This window comes from Lagenorhynchus albirostris, chromosome 4, assembly GCF_949774975.1.
Source record: "Lagenorhynchus albirostris chromosome 4, mLagAlb1.1, whole genome shotgun sequence".
NCBI classification, from domain to species: domain Eukaryota; kingdom Metazoa; phylum Chordata; class Mammalia; order Artiodactyla; family Delphinidae; genus Lagenorhynchus; species Lagenorhynchus albirostris.
In genome coordinates this window covers 112,723,303-112,745,137 of record NC_083098.1, presented here as the reverse complement: position 1 = coordinate 112,745,137, position 21,835 = coordinate 112,723,303, and the positions used below count along the sequence as shown (strand labels likewise).

The window sequence follows — 21,835 nt, the reverse complement described above, 5'->3', positions numbered from 1 at the left end:
AATGAGTTTGTGGAGGATAAGCCTAGTGGCAGAGAGAAGAGATAAGAGACAGTTACAGTGGTCCAGATGCGCTATTATGAGCGACTCTACTGCTAGGGAAGGATAGGAATGGGGAGGACAGACGAGATTAAAGAAACATTTGGCAGCTTAACATAGTAGTTGGTGTGATTGGTGGTGGAGGTACGGGAGGGAAGTTTAGATTGAGTCTCAGGATTTGGGCTTAGCCAGGTTTGTGGAGAGTGGTACCATTAACTGAGATAGAGAGGGAAAAGAGATTAGGTGTTTAGTCTGAGATGTTTTGAGATAGAGAGAGATACCTAAGACAGAACATCTAAGAAGGGAGACCAAGCAGGCATTTAGTCGAGTCTGAGGCTTGTCAGGAGAAAAGTCAGGACTAAAGATAAAGATTTGGAATTCATATAGGTGATAGATTGCACAACATGTGTAAGGTCGCCCAGAAAACATAATAGAGGAATGAGAGTTTGGGGAGATGTTCGGGTAAGATCCAAACTCCAGAAAAGATAGTTCTCCAAGAGACAGTAGCAGAAAAGAGCAACTCATGGGTTCAAGGTTAGGAAAGTCAAAGTGACAGAAAAGAACCAGGCAACAGTGCTATTACTTAAGTCAGTGGAGGAGAGTACGTCAAAGATGAAGTAGTCAAGAATGGCAGATGCTTCAGTCAGCTAGAATGTGGACTGAAGAGATCTCCTCAACTTGTTGATAATAGAGCTCACTGGTGACATCTGTCAGAGCAGTTTTAGTTGAGTAGTTAAGGAAAAGGCCAAATTATAAGAGTTAAGGAATGGTGGATGTTAAGGAAGTAGGGCTGATATCTGCCCTTCCTAGGTAAATTGCCCCTTACGCCCTGATATTCTTCTACAAACCCTGGCAATCAGATATCCAGAACTTATTGAGGAGATCCATGAAGCGGATGGCTTTCAATATGGCTTTCAAATTATTGTCACCTTGGGTTTCCCTGGTGGCGCAGTGGTTGAGAGTCCGCCTGCCGATGCAGGGGACACGGGTTCGTGCCCCAGTCCGGGAGGATCCCACATGCCGCGGAGCGGCTGGGCCCGTGAGCCACGGCCGCTGAGCCTCAGCGTCCGGAGCCTGTGCTCCACAACGGGAGAGACCCGAGCCTGTGCTCCACAACGGGAGAGACCCGCGAAAAAAAAAAAAAAATTATTGTCACCTTAAAGCCAAACATCTAAATATGCTTGACAAGTAAATCTTGGGACATGTGATACCCATTTTGGTTACCCAATCAAGGTAGGCAGAGGATGTTGAAAATGAATCTCAGGTATCTAGCTGGGAACTGGGTGATTGATGACATAATTAACCAAAAGGGGGGTAAATAGGGAAAGGCGGGTTTCTAGGGAAAGGAATCATGTACATTTTATTTATTTTTTATTTTTTTTCATTTTAAATCTATTGAATTTGAGGTAACTGTAGGACATCCATGAGGTATATCCAGGGGCAAGTCAGAAGTATGGAACTAGATGGAGGCCTGGAAGTTATTCTCCCAAGTTGCTGAGAAGAGAAAATTGGGGATAGAGAGAGGCTCTTTCCTTCTCCCTCAATTACTAGAGGATATAGATAATAAGAGATGCCATCCTGCCTCATAGTCTCAGGAGTTTAAAACTTCATCTAAATGTGGTACAAGTTTCATTTCCCAATTTGTTTAATGTTTTTCTGCAAGTATGTGTTAAGCCATGTTACAAAGATAAAGGAAGAACAGCATGAATCCATCAATAAACTTGAAGTGGCTTTTATTGATGAAGTGGAAAAGCAAAATGAACTGCTAATTAAAATACAGCACCTTCAACAAGATTATGATTTACCGCCCAAAGAATCAAGGGACCTCAAATTGAGCCAGAGTATGGATCTGCATATTGAGGTACAATTTGTTTAAAATGGGTTTAATTAGATTTCAAGCCTTTTTATCAAGTAGAAAAGTACCTTTTCATATGTTTAGAGTCATTTTTATTTACCAAAAATTAAAAATCAGTTGCAGAATGACAGCTGACCAGTTGTAAAGAGTGCCAAGTAATAGTCTAGCCTCCTTTCAGAACCCCAAAGATACAGAAAATAGATGTAATATCATCAAGTGGGAATTCATGGAACCCCAGAATAAGTTTCCGAATGCCTTCTAAAACTTCCTAGGTCTGTGACTGGGAGTCAGAAACATTTTTCTTACAACTCTGCATGAAGTGTCCTGCTCTCTCTCAGCAGTAGGAGGCTGGCATTCAATTCCCAAAACATGTGCAGCCTGTTTTATGCACAGAAAACTACATCCAGAAACAATTCATATTTTGTGATTATTAGTCACAGTTTTATAGTTTTGAGGGATTTTAATTCTAACATGCAGATTTGTAGATGTGCCTCCATTATAGGCTATACACCAAAATTTTATTATCAAATAACTAAAGTTTTAAATTAGAATTATATTTACAGTACTTCAAAATATTAAGAATAAGAGTTCAATAAGGTGTTTTCCCCTTTTTATGATATTTAGATTAAAACTTTTCTAATGTTCATGTGATTCAATGCTTATTTTTCTCAGGAAATTCTCAAGGATTTTTCAGAAAGTGATTGCCATAGCATAGAGACTGAATTTCAGCAAGTACTAAGTAATAGAAAAGAAATGACCCAGTTTTTGGAAGAGTGGTTGAATGCTCATTTTGATATAGAAAAGCTTAAAAATGGCATCCAGAAAGAAACTGATAGTATTTTTCAAGTGAATAACTTCTATAATAACAAAATAATTGTAAGTAGTAATTTTCTTGTGCTACCTCATTCTTTTTGTTGTTGTCTGCTTTAATTTTTATACCTCATTTGTAAAAAGACTTAAAGCAACTTCATTTTAAGTATTTTCTTAAAATTTATTTGTATAGGCTTTGTGAAAAAAATTTGACTATGTAAAACATCTTCTGCCTCTAATGTATTATGCTTCCTTAGGATAATTAAATATATATTTATACTTGTAAAGAAGATAACAAAATCTTGGTGTGTAGTAATCAGTTTGTTACACACAGATTTGGAATCTGTGGAATCCGGAATCCTCTTGCAATTCTCCTCTTTCTTTTCTCACTTCTCACTGCTTCTGTAGGAATTGAGCCTTTTCCCCAAGTAGGCTCAGACAAGGTGAGACATGAGCCTGTTTCAGGGCTACAGGCAGCAACTGTAGGAAAGCCCTGGACAAGCCTAGCCAGCTGCTTTATTAATAAGGCCTCACATGCTTTTTGTCTCAGTGGTGTCACTGTCACATGCCCTGATCCTTCAACTTTGATGTTCAAAAATGTGGTTTGTAATCATTGTTCCCAAGGTGATCAGTCCTAGTGGACAGATTCATAAGAACCAACATGGCTTACGACCAGTTTATAGATTTGTTTTACTTTCCACTGCTCAGAATATTCATTCTACTTTCTGAAGTAATCCCTATCTCATATACCTAGTAAAATATGCACTAATCAGAAAGTTGCTTGTTATTATATGTAATTGGAACAAAGGGACCTGGATTAATATTACAGCTTTTAATATTAGTTTTATATTCCTACATTTGGGTAGCTATTTCCAGACAAAGACTTCAACTTCATCTGGAAACTAAAATCACATTGAAATATAGGTAATGTTTGGAAAAAAATGTTTTCCTGTGGCTGGATTGTTCATCCATTTGCTGAATACCCCAAGCAAAATAGTAAATGAGCTGTTTAAAAAAAAAAAAAAGTCCACAGTCAATGGAGAAAAGCATAACTGATGTTTGGATAAGATAATTTCCATATAATTCCATGTTGTTCTGTAATGTTGAAGGCCCAGTTGTGATTAGAAAGTAGGGATTCCTTCAACAAGGTCCTACTGTTTAGCACAGGGAACTATACTCAATATTTTGTAATAACCTATAAGGGAAAAGAATATGAAAAAAAAGATACATATGTATGTATAACTGAATCACTTTGCTGTACACCTGAAACTAACACAACTTTGTAAATCAATTATACTTCAATAAAAAGGAAAAGAAAAGAAAATAGGGATTCCTGCTGTGGGGATCAGCATGGATCAGCATGGATATGTGGCTTCTTCCAGCACCCTGAAAGAAGGAACTGGTAATTCTGTATGGTGGGAGGTCCATAGTCTAGAGCCATGGAGGGTCCAGGATGCCAGCAAGAACACAGCTAATTTAGGATCCAAGTCTGACAGAATTGCCATAAAACCACAAAGAAATTTATAGGTAAGACCAATAAGGCATCCATGATGAGAGCAAAAAAGTACATCCCTTAGGAATTAGGAAGTAAAAAGATGATATGAGTAATTTCAGAGTTAGTTAGGCTTTGATGTAAAAGAAGACATTGGTTGATCATCATTCCCTGCACAGAAATACAAGGTTTTCAGATTAATTACCAAAAGTCAGTGAATGATTTTCCCTGGAACCACTGAGGTTTGGAATGAAAATAGCTTGTTGTTAAGTTTATTGGTTATGCTCTGCTATTAGATGTCAGTTAATGTTTATATATGACATGATATGTGTCATAACATACATAATAACTTTAACCTGCACAATTCTTCGGATTCTTCTTCATACATTAGTACTGATCTAATAAGGTAAGATTATCATCTTGCAAATCAACACGAATGCTCTCCAGCCTTTATTCTCATCACCAACATCCAACATCGTTTGAAATTTCAGGAACTGACGCAAACCACAAAGAATGTTCACATTCTTTTAAAGTGCTGTTCTGGAATATTCTGAATAATTTTGGCCTATGCCTTGTCCTAGAAATCTATTATTTTCATAGTGGATTTTTTTTAATGTAATTCATCTTAGAGCTATAATGGTGTTTTTACTATCCAATAGGCTATAATGAATGAATCAACAGAATTCGAAGAAAGAAATGCCACCATAGCCAAAGAATGGGAACATGATCTGAAATCAATGAAAGAGAACAATGAAAAACTGTTTAAAAACTACCAAACTTTGAAGATCTCCCTGACCTCTGGTGCCCTTGTTAATCCTACTACACAAGACAATAAGAATCTTCATGTTAAATCAAGAACTACACAACAAGCCACAGAGGTATGTACTTTCTTATGTTTTTCAATTTGCAGCTTCATCAAAGACTTAAAAATGCATTTAACATCTTATATAACATTTATATATAACATGTCTTATATAACATTTCAGAGCAAAATTATAGTATTGAATGTGTTAAGGAACATGGACCATCTTTGTGCCTGTGTGATGGGCTTGTTTTTTAAATATAGTTCTATCGTGGCTATCACTCAACTAATTATGAAGCTAGACATTACATAAGAACTTCCCTTTGGATTATAAAACAGAAGTAACTCATAGCTTAATTTGATTACTAGATACGGACACTTAAAGTATTATTACCATACAGTGTAAGTTTCCTAAATCATGTGACTTTCTATTAAAATATAATCTGTGTCTGTATACAGAACTAGTTTAGGGGGAAAGAGCAATTTAGTTTTTCTCTAATTATCATCAGTGTCTTTCATACTGGTTAATGTTATAATCAAGATCAAAATGGAAGAGGCCAAAAATATAACAGATTTCTTAAGCAGATTAACCTGTATCCAAGAATCAGTATGTTATTTGAATAATTCAGTTACTTTATTAACTGCCCTTACGTGGGACTCTGTAAAGCGAACATGCTATTTTATTTTGTTAGCACACAAAATGACTTAGTAGGGCACCCAAGAGTGTATATAAGTTATACACTTATATAACTTATAATCATTTTTACCAAAGTAAATACTTATAATAAAACATCAACCACTAGTTTAATCACTACCAGTGGAAACTAGAAGGTCACTAGTATACAATTGATTGATTTGCTGCACTACACTACCTCAGTCAGCTGGCAGAGATAAAATAGCAGAAATTTGAAACCCATCTACCAAAGCAATAAGATAACGAAGCAGAGGGAGATTACGTCTTAGTTACCCAGGAAGTGCCCTATCGGATAAGAAATAGTATGCCACTAGTTTGGTAATTATGCCAAATTAGAGTAGTTTGGTAATGATACAGGAATAGATGACTAGAGTAGTTTGGTAATGATGCAGAAAGAGGTAAACAGAGCATTGGAACAGAACAGAGTTTAGCAGCATACTCAGATAAGTATGAGAATTTAGTATATGATAATGGTAACAGTCAGCTCAGTGGGGAAAAGACGATTTACTTAATGTTTGATTCAGAGCAACCACCTAGCTATCTGCAAAAAAAGTCTGGATTTCTACCCCACTCACAAAACAAAAATAAATTCTGAGTAGGTCAAAAAACACATTTTCCAGGAAAACCTGCATATATATGTATGTGAATAATCTTATAAATATGAACAAATTCAGGTATTTAAATTCCAGTATTTTTGTACTTGGAAAAAACTGGAAATAACCTAAGTGTTCATTAGTGGATGATCTCCACTAATAGATGGATGTATGTATCCATGAAAACAAATATGAGAGATCTATGTGTATCGATAATGGAAAGATCTGAAAAATATATTATTAGATTTTTTTTTAATGCAGAACTATATATTTAGTATACTATATATTTAGTAACTATATATTTATTTCCTACTGTATGTATGACTGTTCTTATGAACTGAATATTCACTTACGCTTAGATACACATAGGAAACTTCTGGAAGGATACACCTGAAAGAGTTTAGTCATTACTTCATTCAGGGTCAGCTAGGGTTCTGAGGTGGGGAAACTTACTCTTCATCAAATGCCTCTGAATTTTTCCATATGCTTGTATTTTTCAAGTTAAAAAGTAGGTAATAAAAATAAAGGAAAAGACATGTATTACTTTAAAGAGCTAATTATCAAATGTACTTTCTCTAAGTGGTAATTTAAAATGTAAGTACCTATTTAATATGCTTGGCACCATGCTAACTAGTAAATAAATGCTAAACCTTATAATGTAAAATGTGGGCATTTTTTAATCCGAAAGACATCAGCTTACAAATAAAAAGAAATACATGTGTAAATTGAGTGACATTGGCTTCTCTTCTTTTCTATCCTTTGTTAGTGAAATCTGTGAAAATTAATTTCTATATATGATTATTTTTGTCTTAAACTTATATACTATGACTCTGTCTATATGACAGACCTTAAGCATGTGTACTTTTTCTAATAGAAAACTCAAGAGCTGGAAACGTCACTCCATGAAGCTAAAGAAAGCGCTATGCATGAGGAAGGCAAGATTATAAAGATGCAGAAAGAACTTGAGATGACTAATGACATAATAGCAAAACTTCAAGGGCAAGTTAATGAATCAAATGATTGCCTTGAAAAAACAAAAGAAATGATCCAAATACTTCAGGTAATTTAACAAACTTATTTTATAAGTAAAGGGGTTTGTTTGGTTTTTTTTTTCTTTTACTGTTGAATTTGGCAGATAATCTAGGACTCAGCTATTACTTCAACTTCCTATTATCTATGAAGTTCAGTACTCAAACTTTTAAGAAGCAAGTGACAACTTAGAAATGAAATGCAGGAGTATATTTTCATTCAAGATAATGATTTTTATCTTCCTAGAAAAATTATTTTTAAGAGATATAAATATTATTCTTTATAGTTTAAAATGTCTATTTTTTTATTTTTCAAAAAAAGGCTTCCTATCTAAATATTTAACATTCTTTATTAGATAAGTGCATTTTAAAATTCTCTTTTCTTCTGCTTAATCCCTTGTTATTGAGTCCCAGCCTTTCGGCTGACTCTGACCTATTTTCTTTATAAAGAGCAGTAATATAAATCTTTTTGACCGTGAATGCCCTTACACAGTTTGCACCCTCATTCATCATATCCTTACCACTCCCTTTTTTTTAGCCCAGCCACTTCTCACACTTGTGCTACTTGAGTCCAGCCCTAATAAGTATTTGTGCTATTCCTGCTCCAGTGTCTCTTCATTGCAGTTAAAATTAGGAATAAGTCAAGGATGTCTGTTCTTTCCATTATTTAACATTGTTCTAAAAATTCTGATTCATTCAGTGAGACATGAAACAGAGGCAAGAGAAAATAATCTCAGTTTTGTTTTTCAACAATTGTTGGTATAGCTAAAAACCAAGAAAATCAACTGTGAGGCTTTAGAATTTTTGATAGTAATTTTTTAATATTACAAATAAATGACCACATTTTTATTCTTTCAACAAATATTTTTGGTTACCTGCTGTGTGTTGGTCATTGTTCTAGATGCCATGTATACAGCAGTGGGAAAAAAAAATAGAAGTTTCTCCTTTCAAGGAGTTTATGTTCTTGTTCAGGAAGACAGAAAATAATGAAGTATATATATGTGTGTCAAATGGTGAAAAGTGCAATGGAAAAAAATTAAGCCAGACAAGGGTACATGGATACTGAGTGAGAGTTGGGGTATAAGGGAAAGAGATGTGACTTTATAAAAGGGCATTGAGGAGAGCCACACCTTTAAGGTGACATGAAGTGATGGGGTGAGTGATGTAGTAGGGAAAGGGCCTTCTAGGCAAAGGAAATAGCAAACACAAAGGCTTCAACACAGAAACAGTCTAGACATGTTTAAGAAACCACAAGAAAACCATTGTCTCCTGAGCAGAGTGAGCAAGAGAATAGAGGTGGGAAATAAGGTAAAAAGTAGCAGAGAATCAACCCATAAAGGGTCTTGCAGACTACTTTGGTTTTTATTCTGGGTGAGATGGGAAATCATCAGAGGATTTTGGCTAAAGGATATTATGGTCTTACTTAATTTTTTAAAAGTTGCCCTCTGAAGATAGAATACAGAAGGGTGTGTTAGTGTGACATGCTAGCTGCTACAGCAAAGGGAACCAAAAATGCAATGGCTCAAATAAGATGGAAGGTTATTTCTCTAACTCATATAAAAGCCTGAATTCCAGGTTGGGGGATGGCTTCATTCCACATGATCAATCAGAGGCCCACATTTCTCCCATCTTGTTTCTCTGCCACACCCTTGGGTGCTGTTTTCATCTTAGTGATTAAAGCCAGGTTTTAAGCTGTCCATGCTTGGGCTCACAGGAAAGGGACAAGATGGAGAAGCTAAAATACCTTAAAATCTCTACTCTCAAAGGCTCTAGCCCAGAAGTGGCACACATCTCTTCCTCTCATATTTCTTGGAGTCAGAGATGATTTCCCTAGTTTTTGGCCTGAGCAACTGGAAAAAGGACTCGCCATTTATGGAGATAGAAAAGACTGCCAGAAGAGCAAGTTTGAGAACATGGGAGCAGACTCAGAATTCACTTTGGAGCACGTTGAATTTGAAATGCCTATTGGGGACACCCAAGCTGAGATATGTCTTAGGCAGTTGGATATGTGAGTCTGAGAGAGAGAGAGAGAGAGAGAGAGATAAATTTGAGGTGTAAGTTTGGGGAATTGTCAGCATATAAAAGTCATGAGACTAGATGGGAGCATGAACATATGGAGAAGAGATGCGGAGTAACTAAAAGATACTGAGATGGAGCAGGCGTGAGTAAAAGAGAAAGAGGGGCAGGTGGGGTGCAAGAGAGAGTGGTTCTAATTTCCTCATATAAATGAAGAAAGGGCATAAAGAAAGAGGGAGTGAGCAGCAAACTTCACATTCAGTATAGATTGAACCTATTTTATGGAGAGACAAGTATCTTTCCTGCATACCAGAAGCAACCATTTAGATAATATAGCGGAGTCTGGGGTGTCTTGTACAGCACCCTTGGGGAAAGAAAGCAAAATACAGGTATCCATAAAAATCTTTGTACAGTTTGAATTTTTGAAAAATTTGTGTCTGTGTATTATATAAATATTCTATAAAATACAGTCTTTTGCATGTAACTCAAGAGTTGGCATTATAAAAAAATAAAAAACTATTTACCACTATTTGAAAATACCTATCCAATGTAATGTAGGGTTTATTAATGGAATATGGAAGAAAGTAGTTTGAACAAATGAATCATTAACAATTTCATTTAAGTCTTTATATTTTTCCTCTGTTGTATCTTTACAAATTGTTTATGTCAAATAGCAGTGAATTTGTTAAAAATTTAAACTGCACTAGAACTTTATGGACATCCTACACAATAGGAAAAAAATCTTATAATGGCCACAGAATCTAAAATAAAGTGTTTGAGACTAAACAAAAGATGAGGAAAACATATATGAAAGGAACAACAGAACTTCAAAGAGTAATGTAGGAGAAAATGGGGTTTAAGATTTGAAACTTGCCATTTCCTGTTTTGGAACCTAAATACTGTACATCCATCAGTTTTTCCCAAATTAATTTCTAAATTTGATGTAATTTAATTCATACTCAAAGGAATTCTTTTTCTGGTAGAACAAGGAAAGTTTCTTAACAGAATCCATCTAAAATATAGATGATAAATAGATCATGTTAACCAAAAATTGTACTTTCAGTTTATTAGAAAAACTATTTAAGGTGATCGGTATGTCTTGAGTTCAGCTTTCATCACATGCCAAACATTTGAAATATGGAATTCTTATTGTCTTTCATTTTAAGGCAGTATTTCCAATTTTGATTTTTTTTACGTAAGAATTATTTTAAACAATGTTATATATGACTAATTTATTTCATTATATTGTGGTAAAAAGTTACTATAACTTCTGCACTTATATAATATATTTAAAAAATTTTGATATCATAAATGGATAATTGTTTTTGGAGTTCTTTGAATTTTTGAAACAGTATATAGACAAATAGATCAATGGAATAGAATAGAGGGCACAGAAATAGACCCACACAAATACAGTCAACTGATCTTTGACAAAAGAGCAAAGGCAATTCAGTGGTTCAGTGGAAAAGGATAATCTTATCAACTAATGGTGCTGGACCAATTGCACATTCACAAGCGAAAAAACAAGGCTTGACACAGACCTTACACCTTTCACAAAAATTAACTCAATTGATCATAAACGTAAATATAAAACACAGAACTAGGAAACTCCTAGAAGATGACATAGGAGAAAAACTAGCAGACCTTGGGTTTGGCGATGACTTTTTTAGACACAACATCAAGAACACGATCCGTGAAAGAAAAAATTGATAAGTTGGACTTCATTTAAATTAAAAACATTTGCCCTGTGAAAGTCAAACCATAGATTGGGAGAAAAATGTTTGCAAAACATATCTGATAAAGGACTGTTATCCAGAATATACAAAGAACTCTTAAAACTAAATATAAGAGAACAAACAACCCGATTAAAAAACAGGCCACAGGGCTTCCCTGGTGACCCAGTGGTTGAGAGTCCGCCTGCCGATGCAGGGGACACGGGTTCGTTCCCCGGTCTGGGAAGATCCCACATGCCGTGGAGCGGCTGGGCCCGTGAGCCATGGCCACTGGGCCTGCGTGTCCGGAGCCTGTGCTCCGCAACGGGAGAGGCAGCGACAGTGAGAGGCCCATGTACCCGCAAAAAACAAAACAAAACAAAAAAACAGGCCACAAATCTGAATAGACACCCCACCAAAGAAGACAAACACATGGCAAATAAACATAAGAAAAGATGCTCAACAGCATGTTGTTACAGAATTGAAAATCAAAATGACAAGAATAACACTACACACCTTTGGTATCTCAAAATACCGTAACAGCCAAAATTCAGAACACTGACAACACTTATTGCTGGTGGGGATGCAGAGCAACAGGAACACTCAGTCATCATGGCAGGATGCAAATAGTACAGCTACTTCGGAGGAAAGTTTGGCAGTTTCTTGGGAAACTGACACCACTTCAGCCAGACACACGCCCAGGGAGTCCCTGATATCAGTGTCTGGTCCAGAAGGCCTGGGTGTTGAACTGGTGCTCTGACTGAGCAAACAGTGGCTTCATCTGACCCAGTCATCAACCTCCTTAAGCTGAGCATCTGACATTTTTAGAAGCTTTGCATCTTTTTAGTCTTTGCTAGTCATCATGTGTGTACAGATGTTTTGATGGGGGTTGGAGTGGGAAAGCCTAGAGGAATAGAGAGCTCTCTGGGTTTCTAATTTAGATGGGTTTATTTTTGTATTCAATATCTAATAGTATTCCACTGTGTGGCTGTGGTACAGCAATAAAAAGAGCAATTTATTCAGCAGTAATAAGAAGTGAGCTCTCAAGCCACAGAAAGACGTGGAGGAATTTTAAATGCATATTGTTCATTAAGATAAACCAATCCAAAAAGGCTACATACTGGATGATTCCAGCCATATGACATTCTGGAAAAGGCAAAACTAGGGAAACAGTAAAAAGTTCAGGCATTGCCAACAGTTTAAGGGGAGGGAGGGAAGGATGGATAGGTGGAGTGCAGGGGGTTTTTAGGGCAGTGAAACTATTCTGTATGATAGAGTAATGATGAACACATGTCATTATACAAGTGTTAAAACCCATGGAATATACAATACAAACAATAAACCCTGATGTAAACTGTGAACTTTAGTTAATAGTAATGTATCAATATGGGCTCATCATTTGTAACAACTATACCACATTAATATGTTTTATAACAGGAGAGTTGGGGCAGGGGGAGGGCACAGTTTATGGGAACACTGTGTGCTCTCTGCTCAATTTTTCCATAAGCCTAAAATTACTTTGAAAATGAAATCTATTCATTAAAAAAAGATTTATATATGGATTTTTTTTCCTCTGAGTAGAAAGTAGATATATCACTGGATTGAACCATCTTTGACTACAAAATATCCTCAACTATGCTACATAATACTTTGTGCCTTAAATTCAGTTCCAGTTTGATATTTATATTGCTATTCTGACATCGTTTTCTTTCATTTTCTTGATTAACCTTCATCTGCCCATTTCATTGTTTTCAACCTTTGTTTCATTTGTTTAGGTAGATTGTTTTTAAATTGGGAAAAAAATTGTTCTAAGAAACAAAAGTCATATGTTCTCTAAGTATGTATTAGCTTCCAAGAGCTTCAGATTATACTTCACATCATATATCTATTTGTTATTCATTTCAGTGTTCATTTGTGCCTTCCCTGCTTTTTATATATTTGAAGATTGCTGTTTTAAAATGTTTCTACCAGATCAAGGCAGTTAACAACTCTTCAGAACTGCTCTAAAATTATTTTATTTTTCTTTTCTCTAAAAAATTTAGGACAAAGTTGCTTTAGGAGCTAAGCCCTATAAAGAAGAAATTGAGGAGCTCAAAACGAAGCTGGTGAAAATAGACCTAGAGAAGATGAAAAACGCCAAGGATTTTGAAAAGGAGTATGTCTTTGCCTTAATTGAACATGACTTTAAAAGCTTAAATTTCCTTTCAAAACTATATAACTTTCTTTGCATTAGTTAACTTTTTTAAATATGTGAAAATATTGTTATTGCTTTTTAAAAAAATAAATACAAACATTCACAGATTTTAAATCTATTAAATTCTCATTACATATGCAAAGGTTTTAAAATAAGCACAATTCTGATTACTAACACACTATGTCTTTGGATGCTTCTTGCTCAATCATATTTAAATAGCTTTAAAATATCCTTTTTATGCTTGAAAGTAAATGTTAAGAACCTGTGGTGTATTTAGCAGTTTGACTAAGGTCTCTGTTGGTTCTCTTAATTTTATTTGTTCTTCCCATTGTATTTTTATGAGAAAGTTGTATTTCCTTTTAAATTATAATACCTAATGCCCAAGAGCATATCCTCTTTTTATTGATTTATTTATATATAGTACTATATATGTAATAACGTGCCTCAAGATCTTTGTGGTATAGCATAATGAAAAGAACATTAGCCAGTGTCAGGAAACTAAATTAGGAATATGTTGCCTCTAATGAATATATCACCTTACACAAGCTGTTTAATCTCTCTGGGCCTCACATTCATAATCAATAAAAGGATAGGTTTATATTAAAGGATTTCTTAAGATCCCTTCTGGCTCCTAACACTTTTAATTCTTCCTATAAATCTTTAATAAATATTTAATGATGATATCTAATTTTGCCTAAAATGTAGCACTCTGAATCTTCATTCGTTCTAACCAGGCTTCTGGTGATAAGAAGTGAAACTTAGGTCTATTAAGATCTTCATTATAAAAAGCAATTCTGCTTATAGAATCGAATCAGCAGATACTGTCAGCCTCTAAGAAAAGCAGAGTATTACTGCTGATTTATCATTGCTGATTAATGCTTAAGCAGACAGTTCACAAAATGTCTCTACCAGGGAACAATGAGTAGAATTTGACTTTTGACTGTATCACCTTAGACCAGAGCTGCAGCCAGGGTTTGCTTTCCTGACAATGTAGAAAGGAAGCTGCTTTTTGCCTTCATGCTCTGGTAATTGTTGTACCTTCAAGGTATTTCTAGGACCTCATGGTAACAGACCAATTATTTATTTTATGGTGCCCCCAGATATAATTTTACACAATATCCGGTTAATAGCTATTGGGCTTCCAGAAATTTTAAAAGAATTGATTTCTCAATGTTAAAAAAAAATTACTGCTGCAACCAAACAGAATACTTCCAATTTGGTGGTGTTATAGCTGTGAGGTGCATGATACCAGGAGGGTATCATGAGGGCTCATCTACTGCTACCAGGACATTGTGTTTATGTGATGTGTCTTATTAGAAAATTCTTGACAGCAGTTGTGTTTATTCCTTCATTAAAAATTAGTTTCTGGGCTTTTACATATTTCTATTGTTCTTAATAGAATCGCTTCGACAAAAGCCACTGTGGAATATCAAAAAGAAGTTATAAGGCTATTGAGAGAAAATCTTAGAAGAAATCAACAGGCCCAAGATACCTCAAGTAAGTAGAAAATGCTGGTATTTCCCGATCTTTCCATTTTACTTCAATACACTTACATATTTTGAAGACTGCTATTACAGGTATGATAGTCAAAAATAAAGCTAAGTTAATCACTGATTTAGAAAGAACTTTTTTTTGTTTTTTGGCTGCGTTGGGTCTTTGTTGATGCATGCGGGTCTTTCTCTGGTTGCAGTACGCGGGCTACTCATTGCGGTGGTTTCTCTTGCTGTGGAACACAGGCTCTAGGCGCACGGGCTTCAGTAGTTGTGGCATGTGGGCCAGTAGCTGTGGCTCACAGGCTCTAGAGCACAGGCTCAGTAGTTGTGGTGCACGGGTGTAGTTGCTCTGCAGCATGTGGGATCTTCCCAGATCAGGTCTCGAACCCGTGTCCCCTGCATTGGCAGGTGGATTCTTAAACACTGTGCCACCAGGGAAGCCCCAAGAAAAAACTCTTTTTAAAATGAATTCATTGGGTTCATATTTATCCTGTGACATCTCCTTAGTTTACTGTAATCTTAACTGTCTATCCATTATAGATTTTTAGAAAATACAAATTTTACTTTTGCATAATCAGATCTTTACCTATTGGTGAAGATATCTTCAGCACTGTAAAAGAATGACTTAACTATCAGGGTAGAAGTACACTTCCCAATAAAAATACAAGCACATGTCTTAATAGATTGTAACCATGTGCACAGCAAAAATATTATCAGTTCACAGTAAAAATAACTAAATATTATCCTATTTGTTCTTGATACTGAAAATATAGAGTTGATGCATACTTGCAAACTTTTGAAATTTATCTTAGGAACAGTCTTCAATTTTAATGATCCAGTTTCTGCATATATATCTCTCAAACTATACCTTTTTCTGTATTTCTATCTCTTATATTTCATTTGAAAAGAGAAAATGCTGAACAGTACTTGGGGCAGTTTTGTATAGTAAGACAAGCATTGAACTAGCAGTCAGGGCCAGGCCTCTGAACTGATTGCTCTCACTTAAGGGCTGTGTGAAATCCTGAAGGCAATGTATATAATAAGGATCAAACTAAAAGTTGTGTGTGCAAAGCACACTGAAAATTCTAAAGGTCAAGCAAGTGTAAGATGATATTTGTGTGTATTATTGTCCACTCATTTAAAAAAAAGAATTAGAGGTAGTGTTAAAGATGATCATAGCTCCTATCTGGAAAACTTCAAGGGATAAAAATAGAACTGAGGATTCCTCGTTGTTACAGAAGGGTCAGGATAATTACTCTTGATTTGTAAGTGACTTTCAGGTACATATTGTCCCTGAATTCAGAATAATTCAAAAGGAAATGGACATTGAGTATCTTCCCCACACACACCTTACCCCCCTTTTATAAATCGTCAATGACCCAGTGGATTATTCTATTTCATAAGCACCTCACACTTGTATGCGGTTTTATCTAAAATTTACAGAACAGTTCCTTACGTTACTTTTACACACACAGTGTAGAATACTTAATAATACATGCTCTAATATCATTCTAAGGTTTATCTTGTGAACAGCTATGTGTTGAATACTTGTGATGCACTGAATGACAGGGGTGGACCCCACACACACTGTAGGAAGAAACCCGCCAGGTGATTCTACTGCTCTAGAAGATAGATCAGTGGAGGATAGCTCTGGGGAGGATTGCCACTACTACAGTGATGGTGAACGATCTTAGCAGGAGTATGAGAGTGGAATTGGTGGGTGGAGAGAAGCAGGAGGATTCGAGAGCTGTTTAGAACTGATGACCAAATAGCCGTGTGAGGTTAAGGGAGAAGGAGGTGGCAAGGATGACTTCCAGGGAGATGGTGGTGTATTGGTTTTTATAGTGACTTACTACCTTTCATAATGTTTTCTTTATTTCTTTATTTGGAACTACTAAAATTATCACCTGTCTGTATTTTTGCCTCCCACAGTGGTATCAGAACATGCTGATCCTCAGCCTTCAAATAAACCCTTCACCTGTGGAGGTGGCAGTGGCATTGTACAAAGCACGAAAGCTCTTATCCTGAAGAGTGAGTATATACGGCTGGAAAAGGAAGTTTCCAAGTTAAAGCAGCAAAATGAACAGCTAATAAAGCAAAAGAATGAGCTGTTAAGGTAAGATCTGCTCACACGATATAGAAATTATACTTATGTCTTACTTGTCAGGGAGGATGATATAGACCCATACATAAATAGTTTTTTGCAGTTGGCAATCCTTCACACATACGGAGAAAGTAATTTTTAAGTTACATAAAATATGTCTTTTTTAAAAGGCATAAGAATATGGTAGCACCATTCCAGATGTTGGTTATCTGTCAATTGACCTGTTTTTAACTAAGCCAAGAACTAGGAAGTAAAGAAGGATCTTTGAGGGAGCAGCTTAAATACACCACAAGTCCATATACCCAAGCTAATGAGGCTCTTACTCAAGGAGGAACCCCTTAGGTCCATTATCGTAGCCTGCTTAGTTTTACTTTAAAAACAGTTCTGGCAAATTTAATTATTTGGCTTCTACCAATGACTAGAAACTTGTGCTAACCTCTACCAATGAGATGAGGAAAAAAATAGGCATTAAACAAATAACTCCACAAATAACTAATCCTTTGTAATGAGTGCTATCAAGCAAACAGCAACAACGAAAAATAGGACATTATGAAAGGGTATAACACAGAGGGATCAAACCTTATCTAGGTATGGGGAGGGGTGGTGATCAAGAGACTGACCTTTAAGACTGGATGTGAAAAATGAGTAGAAATTAGGCCAGGTGAAAGGAGAGGTGGGTAAGCCTTCTAGGCTGAGGGGACAGCATGTGCACAGGCTTTGAGTCAGGAAGGGTGACCAGCTGGTGGAACTGAAAGACATCCACTGTGGCCAGGGCATAGAGACTGAGACAGTGAAGTGCAAGATGAGATGCCAGAGGTAACTGGTCCAGGTTACACAGGCCCCAAAGGTCATTGGGAGGACGTTTGGGTGGTATCCTAAAACGCAATGGAAGGATTCATTCCACTGGAGGATTCTAAGCCAAGGCCTGCTGAGATCAGATAGCATCACAGTATAGGAGGCCCCAATTTAGGAATCTGTTTATTGTTGTCCAAGCAAAAGATAATTTAGGCATGGACTGGAATGGTGCCAACGCAGATAAAAATAAGGAAACGAATTTGAGAAGTAAGTATGAGGTTGTATCAACAGACTTGGCTCACGTAAAGGAGAGAAAGGCCTCTAGGATGGTTGCCCAGGTTTCTGTCTGGAGAAACTGGATAAATGCTGGTGGCATTTCCTATGAGAAGCAAGACTGTAACTAATCCAGAAAAGTACCGTGAATTATTTCTTTTAAAATAACAAAGGTACATTAGAATCATCTACCCAGACTGATTTATCGAATTATGGCCACAAATTATCAACAGATAAACCTCTGGACAATATCACTGATTTGTTTAAAAACCTGATGTCATGCTCTGAGCTTTCTTTTCAAAACTCCATGATTTCGGAGGTGTATTACAATTACTTAAACTATACTGACCTCATTTCATTTTCTGAACTGTGGAAACAGTCCAAACAGGAAGCATTAGGTTGAAACTTAACTATAAATATGATTAAATGGTAAATTATAGGTTATGTATATTTTACCACAATTTAAAGCAGTTTTTTTTTTTTTAACTTAAACATGAGTATGTTGCAGGAATTGCAGTCTGATGTTCTCCTTTTTTCTCCACCTCCACCCCACCCGCCCCGCCCTGACCCCTCACATTTAAGCAATAATCAGCATCTTTACAATGAGGTCAAAACGTGGAAGGAGAGAACCCTTAAAAGAGAGGCTCACAAAGAAGTAACTTGTGAGAATTCTCCAAAGTCTCCTAAAGTGACTGGAACAGCCTCTAAAAAGAGACAACATATGTCATCTCAGTGCAAGGAAAGGAATTTACAAGATCCTGTGCCAAAGGAATCGCCAAAGTCTTGGTTTTTTGATAGCCGGTCAAAGTCTTTGCCAGTACCTTCTCCGGTTCACTATTTTGATAACTCAAGTTTAGGCCTTTGCCCAGGTAGGTAAATATACTGGTTGCTTGGAAATGGGGCGGGGATGGGGGGCGGATAACGGTTGGAACCTCTCTTTAATGTGTGATCCCCACAGGGCAAGTGTAGACAGGAGAGGATGGCGTTGATCAGGCTCACAGTGCACAGACTTCATTGCTGTGTCTGTGGGAGAAAGTTTCTCCAAAGCACAGCTCTGAAGTGCAGTAGTCACTTTTTACCCCAAGTGAAGCCTTTTTATTTTTCTTGCCTTTGGTATGTAAAAATTCTACTTGTGAGTCATTGCTTAGCAAATCAAATCTGAAAATAAGATATTATTTCTTTAGAAATGCAAGAAAACAACCCCAAGTGAAGGTTGCCTCTTAAACCCTCAGCTTTCCCCTGGAATGGACAAGCAACTCTCCCAAGGCCATAAAGATACTACCTTATAAACAAAACCAGTTTTACTGAAAAAGATTTTCTTATCAATTCAATGGGCCAGTATTTCCAATAGTATTATATTCATTTTACACAAGCCAGATCATAGACTTGTATCATTTACTTATTCATTTAATCGATCAGAATTTTTTTATTTCAACTCTGTGTCACACATTAGACCCTAATGGTACATTCATAAGCAAAACCAGATATGGTCCCTGCCCTCTTAGAGCTTACAGCCTAACAGGTATAGACAGTAATCAAGTGACCAAAAAAAGTAAAATTCTAGAGTGCAAAAGGCTATGAGACTTATAATAGGTTGTTGTTTTTTAAATATTACAGAAGTCTTCCTTGAAAAAGGGAACTGAGATCTAGGAGATTAATGTGAGTTAGCTTAACAAAGAGGGGAGGAAAAAGCATTTCAGGCAGATGGGACAGTGACAGCCGCCGTCAGGGTAGGAGGAACCACAGTCAGGGGAAGGACTGAAAGAAATATGCTGTGACCAGAGCACAAAGAACACAGGCTTCTGTGGATGTAGTCAGTGAAGCCAAAGAGAGAGCTCAGAGCCAGACATGCAGGACTTTGTAGATAGTGTAAAGGAATTTAAACGTGATCCTGTAGGCATATAGAGGAAGCTGTTGGAAGACTTTAAACAATAGCAGGGGAACGTGATGACTTGTAAATTTTGAAAACATTACCTCAGATGTTAGGTAACCAACAAATCATAGGAGCAAGAGTTTGACAGTTGCCTGGGCAAGGGTGACAGCATGAACCTGGGCAGGTGCAATGGAGATGGAGAGACGTGGACAGATGGGAGAGATTTGGGGGCTAAATGAGCAGTGCTAGGTGCCTGATCGGATGGACTGGGGTGGAGTCGGGGATCGCCCCCAGCTCTGCGGAGGTGCTATACACAGAGGTGGGGAACATGTCCGGAGAAGCTCTGTAATATGGCGTTTCTCAGTCTTTGTCACCACATAGCATTTATCATGTGCCCACGTGTGTATGGCCACGGCCCTTTGTGACTGTATCTGCCTCTCAGAAACACCCTTTTATGCACCTGTAGAAACCTAAAGCAACAAAACTGTACATTAAGAGAGGCAGCTGCCAGAGATCATTTAAAGCTCTGAGCAAAGGTTACCAGGGTTTATGAGAACTCTACTTTGTGACAAAGAAGGAATCAGTCTGTTCTCATCAACTACACGTCAAAACTGGATCATGTCAGCGCTCTGACAGTGCTGTTAGAGATATAGGAAGGAACAACGCAATTTGGGAAAAATTTTGAACTATTCACTTCATTGAACAGTATGTAACAAACATTTGAGAACCTTCCATTAGCTAACACTTCTATGGAACTTTTGCTGTATACACACACACACACACACACACACACACACACCATTTTAGAAGGGTCTATTCAAACACTGATAAAGTTTTATAATCACCTATTGATTTTTATCTGACAGTGCCAAAGGCACATGCATAATATGAAGTAATCCAACCTCAAATAAAAATGCTTACGTTTTTTAATCAATACATGGGTCTCTCTGGTACAGTTTTTAAGTAAAATAAAAGAATAGTCTGGGGGGGTATATAAATCAAGAACTGACCAATTCAGAATTAAAGGACATAGTCTCAGCTTGAATTAGTAAAATGTCAGTCTAAAAAAATTTTAATTATAAAAGGAAATTTATATTATCTCAACACCTAAGATAATTTCCAAGACCAGTTGTTCTAGATTTACCTTCATGAATATAATAATTTGAAAATAGATATTGTTTATAAACAGATGCAGTTGAAGTGCTTTTTAAAGGCTCAAAGAACACTTTTTAAAGATGGCTAAATATTCTCTAAAATACGTAGTATTTGTACAGCTCACCATTTTTTTTGCCCCCTAAAAATAGGACAAAAGAAAATCTAACTGAGTTAATCTGTGTTTGGTTCACTTTGAATCTCAAATTGATGAATTCCAAATAAGACTTTATTACTTCTTGGTTTTATGTACAATATGGTTTTTCTAACAATTCATCTTATGAGAAAATGGGGAATAAACTTCTTCAACTCTGAAACTAACACACTATTGTGAAGCAATCATACTCCAATAAAGTTCTATTAAAAAAAAAAAAACTTCAACTCTGCTGAAGTGAAATATAGTTTTTTAACAAGCAAAATAATGAACCATGTTTAAGTGCTGTGTTCCATTCTTCTTACATCTCTTCTTATATCTCTACTCCAAACATCCTTTTCACTTTAGTTGTATTTGGGATTTGTGTATGTTTTTACTAAGATTACTTTTGTTGTTGATTTTTTTTTTTTTTTCCCCTCTCAGTGGAACAAATTGCTGGAGCAGAGACTGTGGATCCCCAGCCAGGTCCTTGGCATGCCTCCTCTGGAAAAGATGTGCCCGAGTGCAAGACTCAGTAGATTACTCTCTGTCACTTTTCTGGGGGCCCAGCGTTCCATGTTTGGAAATGCCTGCGTTTATCCCTGGCAATGATGTCACAGTCCAACTTAATTTCAGTTCAGTTTTCACTTTGCCGGTAGAATTGGAAGGTGAAGGAACGGGATTCATTCCCGTTATTTAGAATGGTGATAGCAATACCTTCTTCGTGAATGTGGTAATCCTTTAGAAGTTGAATAGTTTTATTTATTTATATGTTTTGTA

The 21,835-nt window shown here is 36.5% G+C and overlaps 1 protein-coding gene across 2 annotated transcripts in view; it reads left to right on the top strand.

Moving 5' to 3' along the window:
• Positions 1–21,835, top strand: part of CENPE (centromere protein E) — a 73,811-nt gene extending 51,976 nt beyond the window's left edge. For both annotated transcript variants that reach the window (XM_060147367.1, XM_060147366.1), the window contains 9 exons: positions 1,700–1,897; positions 2,564–2,767; positions 4,853–5,071; positions 7,157–7,342; positions 13,081–13,193; positions 14,632–14,729; positions 16,658–16,841; positions 18,480–18,766; positions 21,500–21,835. In XM_060147367.1, the coding sequence (XP_060003350.1) occupies positions 1,700–1,897; positions 2,564–2,767; positions 4,853–5,071; positions 7,157–7,342; positions 13,081–13,193; positions 14,632–14,729; positions 16,658–16,841; positions 18,480–18,766; positions 21,500–21,594 (1,584 nt within the window). In that variant the 3' untranslated portion in view covers positions 21,595–21,835. The remainder of the gene's footprint in view (positions 1–1,699; positions 1,898–2,563; positions 2,768–4,852; positions 5,072–7,156; positions 7,343–13,080; positions 13,194–14,631; positions 14,730–16,657; positions 16,842–18,479; positions 18,767–21,499) is intronic.